Here is a 17,666-nt window from a genome sequence, read left to right on the forward strand (position 1 = left end):
GATCGAGCCACAACCGAAGCAAGGCGTATACAGGAGGGAGCTTTTTTAAAGTGATCCATTAAGCGTGATGATGTGATGGTGTGCTTGAAAAGTGACCAACAAATGTTGAAAAAAAAATCGAAAATTTTGTTAAAATGAAATGGTGAAAATGTTAAAATTTACTGCAATAATTTTTCCACAAAATAGTTTTACTGTTAAAATTATTTAAATTAAAAATTAATTTATAAGAGAATATTGCGATCGCCTTATTATATATGGTGGATTAAACCAAACAGTAATATTTAATTTAATTCTGTTAAAAACACCTGTGCACATATTATGCCTGGTCACTTTTAGAGCAACCGTTCTGTCCCCATCGCAAACGATTCCAGCAGGAAGATCAGTTTAGCTCGTGTACCGGCCCATTTTCATGGCGGTGTGATTTTCTGCTCAAAGATGATAGTGTTGATAGGGCGCAACCGTCCTCAGCTCCACAACAACCACCCCCGTCTTCCGCCCTTCCCTATTCACCGATCCAGCTGGCAGATGTGAAAGGCGACTGAGCCAACAACGACGCGTCTCTCAGTCACGGTCGAGGTCGAGGATGCGATGCAAGCGAGGACTGTGCTTCTGTTTCGTGGACCGTTTCGTCGTTCACTGTCCGGTCACCCGGTTGACAGACGGCGAGAGGGTTGCGTAGGCGTAAGACGAGGCGAGTACGCTCATATGTATGGGGCAGGAAATCGAACGAACGGCAAATAAAAACGAACGCAACCCGTGTCGCGCTCCACGGAAACGGAAAGAATGAAGCATAATAATTCATAATATAAGTGTAAGTAGCAATAAATGAGCGAGCGTTGTATATTAATCGATGGCAGGTTTCATCCATTGTCCGGGATGGATAGGGAGGGTGGAGAGGGAGGTTAGTGGAGGTGTGGTGATGGTCTTTTGAAGCTCATTTGCAGGCGTTTGTATGGGGGCTGTACGGGAGTTGTATCGTACGTTAAGCTCATCTGCATGTGAAGAGGAATCATTCCGATGAGTAATGAGAGAAACGCTACACAAAACAATGCGATGCACTGTGTAGCAGATCAACCTTCGGGATGAGTTGAATGTAAGTAGTAAAAAAAATTGCACGAAGGTTTGTAACAACAAGATTCATAGTGTTTTTAATTAATTTTATAAGTTTCTTGTGTTCTTTCATAGTTCTTTGTAAATCATTGTACTAAAGATTATGTTTTTTTTCTTTGTTTGAAGTTTTGTTTTTATTTTGTCGACGAATTTTAGGTAATTTCATTGTTTTTTCCATAACTTTATTAACTTATACTGAAACACTTTTAGCAAGCTTAGAACACAGAATACAATATTGCACAATTTGAAAAACATTCTTCTTCAATTTACGCAAAACACAGCTTCTACTCTCAGCCGTCGGTAAACTCTCATGCGCACGGTAAAGACAAACTGCACCTTTCGAACCATCGCTTGCGTTCGTTCGCACTAGCGTCTGATCTCTTTCACACAGACACAAAAAACACACCCCAGCTCGGAGTTCTCATTTGCGCTCACAGAAGGGGGTGGGAGAAAATAATCAACCTCCACTTGCACCAAACTCCTCATGCACCCCCATGCAAAAGCTCAACAAACCAACCCCCTGCTAAAAAGGGGTTGCAGTCGACCGCATGCGTCCAATCACAAGCGCTCCCGTGCACGCTTTATGGCCACGTGGTCACCTTCGTGTGCTCTTTTGCGCCTGTGCCACACGGTTCGGTCTGTCTCGGTCGCTCCCTCAGGGTCGTACGGCCAACGTACCGGCATACCGCGGTCGGTTGGCTATTCCACTGTCCTCCATTTTCTGCTCCTACGCACACGCTAACGCAAACGACCGCAAAGAGCCGAAGCAGGTTTGAGCCCGTGCTCACGGGTGCTTGAGTTTGCTCAAACCTTTGGTGCTGCTCGTTTCCTGCTTAGCTTCAGCGTTCGTTTTCAGTCATTTCTCGATACCTGTACCGTCCGCATCCTACACGCGCGTTGGTTGTTTGTTTGTTTGTTTTTTTCTTCTGTCTGTCGGAATCGCTTAGTACGCGTTCGCTGCCCGTGTTGTTTCTGCTCGATGCGATGCGTGTTTTGTGATGTACGGTGTGTTGATCGTACAATGATCGAATGAAAAATAGAAGGTTCGTCACTTTGAGTCTTTCGTTAAGTGTGCAATTAAAAAGTGAGCAAGTGTGGCAAATGATATTACTGCATGTTCTTTAGCACAGTGAACTACAAAATAAAAACGTTCTTAAAAAGTGATACAGTGCGTGTGATAAAAAGCTCCTAACAAAATCTCTTTCCGAGGTTTTCTTGGGATGCTTTCAAAATAGGCAACTGTGATTAGAAAAAGCCTACCAAATGTGACAGTGGTGTGAAAAAAATTGTAACAAACATTTCCCACCCGGTGTTAGGGACACTTCCAACTGCTACATCTAAACCAGTTTATCACGACTACGACTACGAAACAAACATTGATGATCGGTGTATGTGTCGCTGAAGGTGTCACTAAATGCATCTGCTTACCGTCGGACGTGCAGAAGAAGTTATAATAAAAAAACAACCTTCATTAACCTAGTTACCAACGAGCATACCAGCTCACCAGCCTGGGGTGCTCTGTGGCATATACAGCACACAAACCTGCACACACGCAGCTGCGATGAAGTGTTCAACTCTCGTCAATACTGAGCTGCCCCATTTTCCGTTGCACCGTCCGATCGCGCGAAAGTCTAATTAATTAATTAATTATTTCTGGCTCGCAAAAATCGATCTCACACTAGCCGTACATTTTCCATTTCTCTCTCTCTCTCTCTACTGTGACTGGGACGTCATTTCTACTTCACCGGATGACACCTTATGTGATCGGTCCCAGGAGGGAAAACTAAAATGCGTCGTTGACCAATTAAGTACATCCCGGAACATTTCCAGAATCGTACGGCTGTTGATGAGATTCAAATGACACTTCGTTGAAGAGTGCAGTGTAGAAGAGAATGTGTGATGTGGAATTTCTGCTTCGCTTTGCAGTCAAGTTGTATCATCAAGTTTCGTGATCATCAAACAGTATTACATTTACTGAAACATTTAAAAACACATATTTTAATATCGTAAAGTATATGAGATATTAGAATGTGTGCTAATTTCATTTAAAGCTCTACGAAAGCTTCAAAAAGTGATTTGAAACGGAAATCAAGTGATTTTAATGTTCATTCGTCAACAATTCTAATTTTCCTCCCTTTAGATCTAATGCAAATAACGCAAATAAAGTATGAAATGAAAACAAAGTGAATGTGAGTGATTACAGGAAGAAATACCATTAGCTAAGAGACGCCAAAATCATAACAAACAATTTGCAATTCGTTGCACTCGTCGGCGGTGCCATCTAGTGCAATTCGCCCGAAGTATAATGTTGATAGGATCTGCGATCGGTAGTGAGTTCGCCCAATTACCGAGTGCCCCGTGGAGCATGGAACCTCCGAGGGCTCCACTGCCCGGTCAAGGATCGCTTCCTCCTCCGCCGCCGACGCTCCAGCTCTCACCAACCGGTAAGTGAATGGAATAAAAAAAGAAATTGTCCGAAATCCATTTTGCCGACGGCAAAATAGCAAACCTCCTTACCGATGGAGGAGCAGGGGGGAGGGGCTGATTGTGGCCTAAGTAATTAGAGAAAACATAAACATTAGTTAGTGGAAAAAAGGCCCCCTTTGTGGTGTTACATTTCCCTCTGCGGAATGCATTTTAAGGGTAATTATCATAAGCGCAAACTGGCTATCGAGGACGGGCTCATACCGCGCGGTATGCTCATGTTCAATGCACATATGCACTGCAGCAGCACATCCAGAACATGCAGCAAAAATACTTGACTCGTTCGTGGCTGGACTGATAAAACGGACCAACACACGGTCACCCGGTTGCCAGGTAGGCGAATGTTTCGAAAGCGCAGAAAAATTAGCCGATCGTTTCACCGGAACATGGTGCAGGAATGGAGCGTACCCGCATACGCAAGCCTGCCATGGGGAGGACTCCATGCATGCGTATGCCTTTGGGACGAGCATAAAAAATGCGCCGGACGGGATGACTGTTGGTTGTTTTTTCTTCATCTTCAAATTGATGATCAATTGTGTTCAATTGTGTAAAGGACTTGTCATCTTTCGTGTTGTAAACGAAACACAACAAAACGATGTACGATAGCGGGGAACCGAGCGAGAAAGAGAGAAAGAGAGAAAGCTGTATAAACATAAAATTAGCACTCATTTGCACGGGGCTGTCTGTCTTATCGTTTCGATCAGTTGTATGATACATTATCAAAATTAGCACTCAATTATGAAGGCCATATGAAGGAAAGACTTTTTATGATGAGTTGTTTAAAGTTTCTCTATTAAGAAGCTTACCAAAAAAAATGAATATATTGCCTAATATTCAAGTGTTTTCAATTTTATTTTTTTCTATGAATGAACATGCTGAAGTACTGTTCAGAAAGTCTTTAGACTTTAATATTAAATTTCATGTTGCAACCAAACTAAACGCATGCAGCCTGAGTCGGACCACTTTTACCAGAACAACTCACTGCAATAATATAAAATCAAGTTTCACAGCTTGTTTTATGTGAAGAAATCAATCATTCACCCAAAAAAACCGACCGCAACCAAAAGAGCATAAACATAACTGGGAACGATGAATGTGGAAGCAACAAAAAAACAACACCAAGCAAAACGCACAACAAACTTCACACAAAAAGATCGATTAAAATTCAGCACGAAATTGATTTCCGGCGCACAGGACGTGGAGAAGCGTAATCGGGCTGTTGAACAACCGAGGGTACAGAGATGGTAGCGACCACCGGCGCTGTTGACAGCAGCCCCAACATTAACCCCAGCGGGAGATTTCGCATCCTCGCAGAGGAGGAAAAATGCGTTGCATCTCTGCATCCGTAGCCGACATTGTGTCAAGTTTTGGGCAGTGAAACAACTTGTTAACGTCCAGTTGGGATTGGAGAGAGGTCTGCTATATAATAAATAAAAACGCAAATCATCCACATTTTTTTCCCTCTTTGTTACTCTTCTCAACATCGCGTAAGAATCTTTTCCATAAGGTGCTTTTCGATCGCTTCTCTTTATCATGCATGTGTGAACGACAAATTGATCATAAATATTGAACCACCGCGTACGCTTTTCACGCAAGTTTTCCACTTTCTTTTCGCACATTATGAGTCCCGATCTCGATCGTCACTTTTCCGGTACAAGTGTGTGTGTCTGTTTTTACATTTTATGTTCCGTTCCATGTCCATCCTGGCCTGGGATGGGAGTGTTTTTTTTGGGAAAACGTTTCACCCCATCGTACGAACCCTTGCACGAGCGTCTGCATTTCTCGTGCACATGCACTGTAAGCGATGTAAGTTTTAATTCGATGTGAAACGGCCCATCTTCGGAGCGCATCATAATGGTCAGCTTGTCAGCTTGACGACATGACATCCTCGTCTGCGAAACATTCCTCCAAACCCCACCGAACGCCCTTTCCATCCCGGGGAACCTTCGTGAAATTTCTTTTAATTAATTAATATTTATATATTCGCACAAAAAGGCATCCGCTGGTTGGTTCTGCTACCGAGTGGAACTTCTTCGCCACTGCAGACTGCAGGAGAAATGTTGCCCAACAAGGGACAAAGCTGGTCGAGAAGTTTTATGGATCCGTTCGATGGAGAAGTGTTGATGTGTTAAAGTGTAATGGTTGCACTTGTTGATTCGATATTATCAGTCCATTTCTTCTTCTGCCTTTTTCAACGCATGGAAGTACCGGGTTAAAGGGTTGACGGAGTTAATGAAAATTACTTGCAGGTCACATCTGTTAGTAGAATTCATTCAATTTTATGACTCCAAAGCATGCGGGAAAGGTTCTCAAATCCTTTTAAAAATGTTGAGAACTTCAAAATATTGCTGTTTAAACACGACTGGCGAGTAAACACAAAAAAGAAGGGAGAGACATTTAATGGGACAGCTACTGTCATTCCGTTCGCTGTTATTCATCCACACATTGAAGATCGTTGTGTCATTTTGTGGATTGTTTTTTTTTTTGTTTGAGGCAATTTTAAAATTCACAGCATCGCTCATAACTACCCAGCGTGCTCTTCTGCCCCAAAATCAACGAATAAACCTTCTCCCGCCGAGAAGTGTTAATGTCCTAACGACAATTGCCATTGACGGCAATCCAGGACTGGTCTCAATGTAATTGAATTTCACGTCACTTATGCACCCGCTCGAATGCATTTCACCCCATTCCCCGAGGGAACACCAATCGACGGAAGCCTCACGGTCGTGGTGCGTTTTGGGGCAGTTGTGAAAAATTTTAATTTCAAATTAATTTTAATTTTTCCCGCATTCTTTCGGCTGCGGTACCAGGATCGAAATGAAAAACAAAAAAAAACATGAAACAAGACGATAAAAAATTGTCAACAAAATTCGAACTCGTCTCGCATCGAGTGAGAAAATTGTCGACCAAGGGCGAGATCCGGCGAAAAACCGGGTTAATGAATTTAATGTGTCACCACTGGTCTCTCGTCTGGCCTGTGTGAGGATTCGGATGCTGGCGCTGTAGTAGCTCGTGGTCCATTTAATGGCACACCAAATGCTGCTGGCCAAATGTGTCTTCGGACCTGTTTTGATTGAAGTATAGGTAGAATACGTGCTCAAAAAAAAGCACATTCCTTTCGTACAACTAGAAGCTTGGAAAGAAGTTCCTAAACTTCGCCCGAAAGAGTTCATCGGGAATGTTGATTCTGATGAGCATTATGCTTTGCCATTTCATAAGTGCAATTCTTCATTCGATTGAACATGGGCATGATTTATGACAGCTTTGACGAACTTGGTCACAGTTCAAGCGCAAAAGGGTGCTCGGAGATAAAAAATAGTAGCACCATATTTGGAAGTATTTTACGGGTTTTTAATTAATTTCCATATTTAATGCAGTTGGAATTGTTTGGAAGCACATATTGAACATGTTGAATGAAGTTATTGAGTTCTTAATGCATCATATTTATTACTTTCCATCTTCCATGAACTGCAGATACTATGTTTATATACTTCAATTCATAATAAACAGTTCATGAATTCTTGTTTTTTTCATGTAAATGATTAGAAAAATGGATCTCTTCCTATCGATTTAATATGTGCCCTGGCTGACATCGTTCCCAGGCCAGTTATTAATTCCACAAAACGCACTGCTGTGGCGTCCTACGTCAATACATGCGTTATGAAATTCCGTTGATTAGCGGTGCTAGGCAATTAAAGAGCAACCACTCACATTCCCACCGTTCGAGCTCGATTGGAACTTTACCCATTCGTATCGATAGCATGCACCATGTTGAACCATTTTCACAAATTCATCCAAACACTTGCTGGTGTATGTAGTACGATTTCCTGCAGGTTTTTTTCCTATGAATTCCAACAGGAAACGTTAGCTATTGCCAACGTTGAAAGTCGCACAAAGTCGCACCAGCGGGTATGCCTCCATTACCAACATCGATGATTGATTCTAGACACCTCCCTTAGGCTGCCATAACTATGCCTCCGAACAGTACCTTATGGTACCATTACATCGACACCGACAAATTAATTACATACCGCCTTCCGTGAGTTTTCTGTATTTTTCCCCTACGCTTCCGAATACCTTTCCCGAAAATGGCGCACACAGTCACACACACGGAAGGTACAATTTCCACGCATCGGCCTCGGGATGGGAAAGAGTGCCCAAGTCGTGTGTCTACTCGGCGACGACAACGATTCGGGCGTAATTTTCTCCACAGCGTGCCAAATGGAGGGTCCCGCTGGATAATTACCATCGATCCAGCTCCATCATCGCTCGCACCCCGGTGGCACAATACCGTTCCGAACATGGTCCGCGTGCACGTACAGATAGATATCATCGTGCTCAGATCGTGCAAACAAAATGGCGTTCATCGCCATGCTTCCGCGCGCAATTATGAATTGACTATTTTCCAACCCGCGGCACCAGCTTTCTTCGGCGTTGCGGTTGTGGAGTTCGTGAGTTATTGCTTGGTGTAGGCCATTTTTTCTTCTTTCTTTATTATTTAGTTCAAGCCAAACAACGCCTCACGCACACGAAACTGGTCATGAAAAGCTGCAGGGTTTGATGTCGTATTATCGACAGAGTGATGGTTTCTTTTTTACCATCTCCTAGGGGAAGGATTTTCTCTATCATCTTGCGTTATCGATTTTGTGTGTGTGTAAAACTGGAGCATGACTGATACGTGGTCGTGGGAATCAAGAGTCATCGCCTTGAAAATCAGTATTATTTGATAGTATTCGAATGCTAGAATCGTCATATCCTTGCGTTAATCTAAACACCAAATAGTGCTCTACACATGTACAAAGTTTCAACGCGGAATGACACCTGCAAAAGGAATTTCATACTCTATCACCTTCATTCTGTTACGCACTGTAGATGTGTGAGTGTATGTTAAAGCTACATGAATCACAGCGAACGCAAAGGAGGCGCACAAGCCGAACCAAAATGGTAATTGTGGTCTAGCTGCAACCGGTAATACGATATCCGCCGCAGTATCAAACAGTCGCTGGGTGTGAGTTTTCCTACCGAGTTTTATCACTCTTCCCAATGGTTTCACACCAATTCAAAAACGGTAACGCCCTGGAGGGATTCACCGGCTATCTTTTAGGCTCGGGCGTCGCGTAAACCTATGATCAATTTCATTGCCTTTTTACACCCCACCACGGGGGGGGGGGGGGGGGGAAGTTACGCTACCGTCGCTTCCCAATTGAGCCAAGCTTAATCTGATTATCGCGCCTTGATTCCACGTGTTGGAAATGTGTTGGAATAGGGGTAGATAGAGTGTCAAGGATTGGTTGGGATTTTCACCCGGTGCGATTAACGGTCATACAAATAGAAACTCGAAGCTGTAGCTGAAGGGAGCTTCTACGCAAAGGCTATTCAATTACCAACCTTGGTGTGCGTTATCGTCCTTTTGGGCAGGCTTAAAAAAATTCGCTAAACAAACAGCAAGCACTAATTAACGGTGATACTTAATCCAATAGAATTAGAAACACGTAGGAAGGAGCACTATTTTGTACGGCCAGAAGGAAAATTTTTTTTGGAATTTTTTAGAACTGTGGCAGAGCTGTCCTTTATAGATCGGAATTTAGCTGTTTAGTAATTGTGGTAATTTAAATTGTTTTTTTTAAACATTACATCATTTCCTATAACAACAAACAAAGAAGACGTTCATGATTCTCGTTAGAAATTTATTTCTCATGTATTTATAGAACGAGCTGTATGATTTTCAACAGTACAATGTACACATCACACGTTACGTTACAGTCGCTACCACAACCAAACGCTTCTGGAAGCATTCACGATCGTAGCTCACTTTGTCGCGCATCGTGTTACATTTCATGCGCATGTTCACACGTTCCTGTGGCTTATTAGAGCCGGCGATCACACTCGGCAAAACGCACCACCTGAATGCCACCGGCATCGGAAACAATGGTCTCTCTAACCAGTGTCTGGGAATTGAAATATGGAATTCCATAATTGAAGAGTAAGCCATCATAACGACAGCAATCAACCAGCTCGGTTCCGGTGGGACGTGTCTCTATTTTGGCAAATGGTAGCAAAGAGAGCAAAAAACCAACATAACAGTCCGCGCCAAGCGCCAATGTGCCCTTTTGCGCTTCATTACACGGCCCGCCCGACAACGGTGTTGATGATTGACCGTTTGTTCGATCGCTACCGAAAGATAGCCCTGCAAAACGCGAAGTACGCGTTTTGCGATTACGCACCGTGAAGGGCCGATACGTCGCCGGTGGGCTTGAAGGAAAAGCGAACAAAAAGGGCGCTACGTGGTAATTTTTGTAGCGCATCCTGCATAGCCGACGATCATTCCAGTGCATATTCGGGCAAGGCATTACTACGAAAGACATCAACGACCGCCGACAAGCGACGAACCCGCGCGTGGGAGCAGTGTTGCAGACGGAATCGTTCCACATTGAAGCGGGATGGAAAGTAAAAAAAAATCGTCATCACCAGTGCAAACTGTTTGCATTTCATTCCTTTAGGAAGCACAAACAAAACGCCATCCGCCCAAAAACTGCTGTTTTGCGCTGATCGATATACTGACGCGACATGATTGTTGTTGATGCGAGGAAGTTGATAACGCGTCATACACTCCGCCACACCGGGCCCGGGAGCCACACACAACGCATTGTGCAGAAAGCGTTCGGGGTCGGATCTCATTTAACAAATACGACGCCACACAAACCACCGACCACCGGCGTATCGGGGAAGGATTTTTGTGTTTTCCCTTTTGTTATGCTGCATTGCGCTTTTGTAACATTCAAGCGCACCGCGATCGATTCGCTGAACGATTCGGATCGGATTCCGGCAGATTCCGCGTGCAGCGTCGAGCTTTGATGGAATTGTGGTGCGTAGCACTGTTTTTGGCCAAGCGAGACATTCCGTCCGTCTCGTACGATTCGTTTCTCACATTGGTCTCTGTCATCCCCGCACGCAAGCTCTTTTTCGCCGAGCGGACGAACGATTGATTTTGATGCGCGATAGCTCCCGTGTTTCGGTTTTCGAAGCGCTCGTCAAACCGTCTGCCGCCCTGTTGGTGGAAACGGGTTTTTCGGATGAAATCTAACAAATTAATGATGCCCCTTCTATGTCTCCGTTGGTGATTCGTACGTATGTCGCCCGTTTACTGGTCTCCACAACGGACATACAATTTTCCTTCCCCGGGTTGTTCTCCACACTTTAGATCGTTTCTCAACCTGCTCACTCCACTTGATCGACAAGCTTACGATGGAGAGCAGTTGTCTTTTTTTTATGCCACAGATCTACAGCGGAAAGAGACATCTGTTTGATGAGCAATCGGATGAACTGGACTGGTTCGAACAATCAATGTCACACAGAGGTACGCTACATCCCCGTAAAAGGGATGCGACTGGGTGAGATAGTTTTGTGTGTGCGTACATTTGGGACACATTATTATTATTTGGTTGATAATTAAACAGGTCCATAAACTCAGTTTCCTTTTGCTGTTGGAATCATTTAGAAAAATCTTCTTTTTTTCCCCCCAGACCGTGTGTCTACTTTGCTTAAAGCAAGCCACCAAAAATCATGTGTCCGCAAGCAACAATTTCATTCGCGTTTGGAAAACGAGTCGCACGCATTGTGGCCCGCATCGGGCCCGCAACAGCTCCTTACGGCGATGCAAATCGCACACACTACTTGCGTACGGCATTTATTATCATAAATTATTGTTCGCCTTATCGCGATAACGATCTTTATGATGTAATTTACGGCAAATTAGTCACATTACTGTAGCGCAAGTGCTACCACCGAGTGCTAGGTTGCTGTTGTCACATCCATCAGCGCTACTTACCGTAAACGGAACCCAACCGGACAGGGAACGCGTTTCGTTCGTACGGTTGTTGTGGATGTTTGTTGATTTTTTGATCGTTGGTCACTAAATAAACATGAGCAAACGGAAGAGGCACGTACGCACGTTAGCGCCTGTAAAGGGGAGGAAGAAAAGGTAGCAACAACAACAACAAAAAATGAGATGATAATCGGACGATTTTGAAACCGAACACTCTTGGGGAGATTGGTCGGTTCATCGCCAACCACCGAGCAACCATCGAAGTCTTTCGTTTTCGTTGCGATCGTTTCTTCTTTTTTTCGGTTCTCTTTAAAAAATAAAGAAAGAAAATGAAGGTGTTTCGCTCATAAACCCTCGTCCTCGAGGTAGGAATAATTTACCATCGAATCTTAACCATCGATCGCATCGATTAGCGCCTTATCGGAGATGTTACCGTTCCTATAGGCCGTCTCCACAAACTCGAATGCTCGATGACAGCACGGTGACAGTGGTGGTGAAGATTCCGACAAAAATTATGACTAATTACCGGCACGGCAGGACACCCAATCAGTGACACCGCAGGCGTTTAAATGACGGCAGCACGGCACGATACCCGGGGATGGGGAAATAATTTAATTTTTTCCGATCTGTGATAAAAAGCACCCAAAGAATGAAGTGATGATAAGTGTCACTGGGCACACGGTTTGGGAGGCAGTACGATCGCACAATGATCACAAAACCCCATCGCCAGCCCTCGGCGGGGAGTCGAGCAGCGCGCTACTTTTCATCAGCGGCGCGACAAACCGCGACCCGCGATTGTCGCGCATTCAGCCGAGATCCGTTCGTCCAGTTTCGCCTCCCCAAAATGAACCAATCGTCACCTGTGGTGCGCCCCACCACCCATCATAGCTGGTCAAACACGCCTGGCTGGTGGCTGTAAACAGTGAAAATTATGTGCCGACTCCCGGGTGCGCATCGGGTGATTCGCTGATTGTAAAACCCGTCGGCATGCTCATGTTTTCGGCTTTCTTTTCGCTTCGCTTCGATTAGAGTGTGTGGTGGTGTTGTTGCTGTTGTTTTGTTTAAATATTCCATCACAGCTTCGAAGCATTCCGAAGCAATGTTTTGCTAATCAACGCTAATGTTGTGAACTCGTGCGAGATGCGTTAGACTCCATGTCTAACTGAGGGAAAGGCATTATATTGTAAGCATTTTGATAGAGTTTTATCATCTCTTTGTGGTGATGCTTATACAAGCTTGTTGACAGATTTTATACGCTATTATTGTGCACTAAGCATTCCTCAAAGTGTTTCGATATTTGAGAAATTTGATACATGGATCATGGAAATGGTACTGAAACTAAGAGTAAAAATACATAAAAATATTTGGATGAATCATACGATCACTTTTTCCAATAATCAGCTTGAGATAACATATCATCCGATAAATCTTCCAAAAACTTAAATTAAAGCTTTCCGATTGAATTCTGATGAAAAGATGTACCGGTCCTTATTCCCAACAAAACGAATAATTGTGTTTCAATTTCGTCAACGAAATTCCCTAAAGTGATGCTTTTCCCCATAAGTGAGCAATTAATGCCATTTTCCGGTGCCATCCTACCACTGATAACGTGTCCTTGCTTTGACAGTTCTCTCATCCTTCTGCAACAAAGCAGCAACCTTTTTCGCCCCAAAATGCACTCTCCACACACACACAAACCCAGCTTGACCGTACACCCACCAATGGTATGCCCATATGCGTGTCTATGTGCGTTCGCAAACTCCCCAGAGGCTCATTCCTGAACGATGCCTCTCGGCCACGTCAAACTGGTCGCCTGTTTTGAGGTTTCGCACTTACTTCTAAAGGAGCCCCCTTCTTGCTCATGAGCAACGATTTTTGTTGCGTGCGCAACATAAATTATTCTCAATCTTTCGTCCCCCATTCCCTCGGTGTCTTCCAGCTTCTTCAAGAACGGCACCCCGAAGCGTGCGCTTGCGGTGGAATATTTCGCAAAATAGTGTAAATGGACCAACTCACTCACCCAACCTTTCGGATGCCATTCCGATCAGGGTGGGAGTTTTGGTCTGCTTCGCCCGGTAGACGGTGGGAAAACGAACAACTTTCGACAGAACGGTGTGCAGTGCAGAGGAGATGATGGGAAGATGAGAAGAACTGGACAATGTACGGATGTTGGTTCCCGAGTCTGGTGTCCGGTTTTTCGAGGCCACCGGTTCTCCGGTTTCGGTTCGAAAAAATTCCAGGAAATCTCCATACCGGGTAGATTACTCCGTAGAAGTCCCACTCCGCGGTTGTAAAGTTGCCTTCGGTTGGGTTGGGTTTTGTCTCGCACGAAGCGTCCCTGGGGATGCATATTATTATTGGTACACATCCGTACCAAGACGCCAGCAAGGGAGTGAAACCTTCCCCGACAACAGTGGAGCTAATTCTACCACAAGGAGCAGTCCGAGTTGCGCACCGGTCGCGCTTAATATGAAGTTAATCATTGTCCACGGCAAACTGTAGGCGCGCTTTCAATTGTTCCCCTTTATTGTCTTCCGCATCGGCAGGCTGCTCCTACAGCCCATGCGAAAATCATATTAGACTCTACAGTTCCTCCACTCATGAGAGCCGTTTCACTCATGTTTGTTCTTATTCAATGCTCCAAAACGCGTGCAATTCATCAGCAACAATCCAGCATCACATCATTAACCATGATGCAATTCATTCCTCTCTCCGTTACCACGTTCCTCTTCCCCCACCATCCCCATTTCCCCTTCTGTCTACTGATGTATCGTAAATGCATTAAAAATGTAGTTTTGCGACATAGCCCCTCCATACCATCCCCATTTTCCGACCTCTCTTCTTCTACCACCGCTTAATTCTTCTCAGGATGCACATTTGTGCATTTTCTTCGTCGCCTGCTTCTTCTCATCGCGGTTTGCCATTACTATTTTCTTCATCCTTTCTCTTTCTTACGTTGGATAACATTCCTCTCCGCTTCTCTTTGCTCCATCCTCAATAAGCTTGAAATAAGTAATACAAAAAAATGCGATATGTGGGCACAAATTATGCACTTTCGAAGACCCCATGCAACTCGTGCACCCACCCAAATGCCCTTCAAACTTCTTCCCTTCCCTTCCCATATCCTTTCGCTCGCTCCCACCAGCTGGGTCGGACGCGATCGTGATCGTTGCGTCGAGGGCAGTCATCATAATTATTATAAATAAATTAAAATGCGATTAACCTAACGTTTGCGCACGGTAATTCGCAAACGATCGCCGCTCCATCGAATGCACCCATGCACATCTCCTCCACTCCGTATGTCTTCTCGGTATGGAAGGTATGAAATGGGATCAATCACAACGCAGTAACCGAACGGAATAAGACCGTAAGAGCATGCTAACGTTTGATTTATTGGTTATTGTTTTTGAAAATATTTTTCTTTACGTGTTGTAAGTGTATTAAAAAAAATGAAAAAAATACAATTAACAACTTTAAAACAAATTCTGGTGTAACATAAAGGAAGAGACGACAAATATTAATCAAGCTGCAATAATTAAAATTATTAACTTTCTAATTGTCTTCTATTCGAATTTCATAGTTATGGCTACTGTCGTATATCACTCAAATTATGATCTTATTTACTACACTGTACAAAGTTAGGGACAATAACTTCGCCAACACACTCGTGGTCACCTCAACCGAAGCTGTTACTAAATGAGTTTAAGCTTTAAATTAAACTAGCTATGCGCATTCGGTGTTCGATGTAATCCTATTTGATGTTCAAGGAAAAATGTGTCCCCCAGGACCGACCGCCCAAAGTGCCCTTTTTTCCCCATTCCATTTTAAGCATGCGACAAAACGGGAAAACTCGCTACGAACGACAAGTGTGCTGTAAGTCTCTTAAGGGGTAAGTTCCAAGAAATTGCGGTACATGTAAATGGCACATACGGCGGCCATTAGGTAAAGCAACCTTAAAGAAAATCTAGTTAGCTAGCAACTTGCTCGCTTTTGCTTTGAAGGTACGGTAGAAGAGATTAAGCCCGATGTACGGGCAAAGGTATTTAGAGTTGAGCTTTAAAAACAAATTCAAAGGAAAAACCCACACTTCGTTTAGCTCTCTTCCGCGACAAAGGAAACGGCAAACATTGGTGAAGGTAGTAAATGGATAGCAATTTCCATACGGATAGCAGAGGTATCTAATTTTTGTATCAATAATGCACCGAATGCTAAAAGAAAAGGCAATCCATTCGATTGGGGTATGGTTTCCATCCCTCCCATTTGATATGTACATGTTTGCATATTGCATGCTTATTTGCTACTACTACTACTACTACTATTACAAGGACGCTTACCGCTTACCGTGCCTAAAGGTCGATTAAAGACGAATGGAATTAAAGATTATCCCATCACGTGTATCATCAATCATGCTGCGCTAGACAACATCAATGATGGGATGTGTGGGTGTGTTGCTACTAAATAAACCCACCCAATCAAGCATTATCAGTAAATAAAACCAACCTACACCTTTTCGGGTGGGAAAGCGTTACCAATACGCATTCTCTTCATCGGGAAAAGGGTCGGGAAATCCCAACAGTGCATTGCGTAAAAGTATTTCACCAAGGGAGAAGGAAAGAGCTGTTGGAGTGGGAAAAAAGGGTGGGCTTTTCTGTTCTTTTTCGCACAGTACACCCGCTTTACCGGTATAGTCGAACGTACGAGGTGTGAAAATCATTTAATCGATAAAGCTTAAGGTGCGCTTTCGAGCTGGGAATGGGATGGAAAGAAAAGGCAATGCGCGTTCATCGACAGTGAGAAAAGTTGCGTTGCTAAATAATACAACACGTAATAAACATATCGATCATCAGCAATCGGAAGCTTGCATTTACTGAAGAAAAAAAAAACTCCTCACACCAGCGGACGGGGGTTCGTGCAAACAAGTTATCAATCACTGGCGCAGGTTTTGTGTTCCAAAATTTTTCTGGCCAAATGTTTCGAAGCGAATAAAAGTTAAGCCTAATTTAAACTCCGATCAGTCATTCGTTCTCTCTTTCCCTCGTTCCGATTCATACGTTTCTCTATCTCTCTTCTTATTTCTCTCCTACATACGCTTTGACGTTGTCTCGTGGCCTTTTGCGTGGCTAACCATCACTTCACACTTCAGGGAACACCTTGGGCAGCCGTATTGAGTTGCGACCGAATATGCTCCCGAGTCTCCGGTCTCGGGTTTTAGGCGCGTTTTTTTCCCCCATTTTCTTCCTCTGTTCCAAACAAAACAACCACACAAACCACACCAACCAGGAGAAGTGTGTGTGTGTGGATCGTTTGCATGCGTTCATTATGAGGTTCAGCATGTAGAAGGGTAACAGTTGTAAGGATGTTTCTCGGAACTGCGTCTCGACACCTGACCGCCCAGGGTGGACCGATACTCTTGGAGGGCTGCAATGTGTGTATTTAAAACACACATTGATTTCGAGGCATGCAGAAGCAAAATTTGACCCAGAACTGAAGATATTGATTATGTTCTCAACAATGTTTTCACAGATTAAAATGCCCAAAGCAGGTCAAGTTATATACATAAAGGTATCCGTCTGGAGTGGGATGAAATCAATTGTAATGATATTTTTTTTACTACATATTACTTTGGTACTTGAGATAATGTAAACTTCATCCCCTAGGCTTCAGGAAAAAAATGATTTCAGAATTGACATCGATCATAATTTTATGCAATAATTGATTTACGCTCAATCACTTACCCACTAACAAGCCTTCCGGCCGTAACCGTAGGTCTCATTATTTCCAAAACCCCTTGCTTAATGATACGACAAACATTAGAACTTCCTGTTTTGCCGGCGACATAAACACCGGATTCAAATAGCAGCAAGCAAACCGCAAGTGTAACGCATGTGCATATTTTGTACACCGTTGCGATGATCAATTATGCTGCGAAACCGTTTACTGCACGCGAAAAAAACAACGCAGCTCTTCGATCGTACAGCAAAAACCGAAGTGCCATTGTTGATCGTTTGATCTTATCCGCCGGCCAGAAACTCGCCGATGTTGCGATTGGATATGATTTACAATTCAAAATATGGCAAAACCGTTGGCAGCCTCGTTAGGCGCACCGTATCCACTCACCAAAAAGGTGCTTCCTGTTCGCCCAATTGCCCAAAACGGTTTCCGCAATTTCGTAATGAAGATGTCGGGTCGGTCGAGTGACACCGTGAGCGCGTTTTTTTTTTTGCTGCTGAACCAAACCATTCGAAAT

General features: G+C 43.8%; 1 protein-coding gene across 3 annotated transcripts in view; it reads left to right on the forward strand.

Annotated features, from left to right (window-relative positions):
* The first annotated feature begins 1,803 nt into the window (after window positions 1-1,803).
* LOC125771783 (paired box protein Pax-6-like) overlaps window positions 1,804-17,666 on the forward strand; it is a 44,447-nt gene continuing 28,584 nt past the window's right edge. For 2 of the 3 annotated variants that reach the window (XM_049442832.1, XM_049442834.1), the window contains exons 1-2: window positions 1,804-2,153; window positions 3,251-3,554. In XM_049442832.1, the coding sequence (XP_049298789.1) occupies window positions 3,416-3,554 (139 nt within the window). In that variant the 5' untranslated portion in view covers window positions 1,804-2,153; window positions 3,251-3,415. Of the gene's footprint in view, window positions 2,558-3,250; window positions 3,555-17,666 lie in introns of all 3 variants that reach the window. The other variant, XM_049442833.1, reaches the window with a different exon arrangement.

Source organism: Anopheles funestus, chromosome 3RL (genome assembly GCF_943734845.2).
Source record: "Anopheles funestus chromosome 3RL, idAnoFuneDA-416_04, whole genome shotgun sequence".
Lineage (NCBI taxonomy): Eukaryota > Metazoa > Arthropoda > Insecta > Diptera > Culicidae > Anopheles > Anopheles funestus.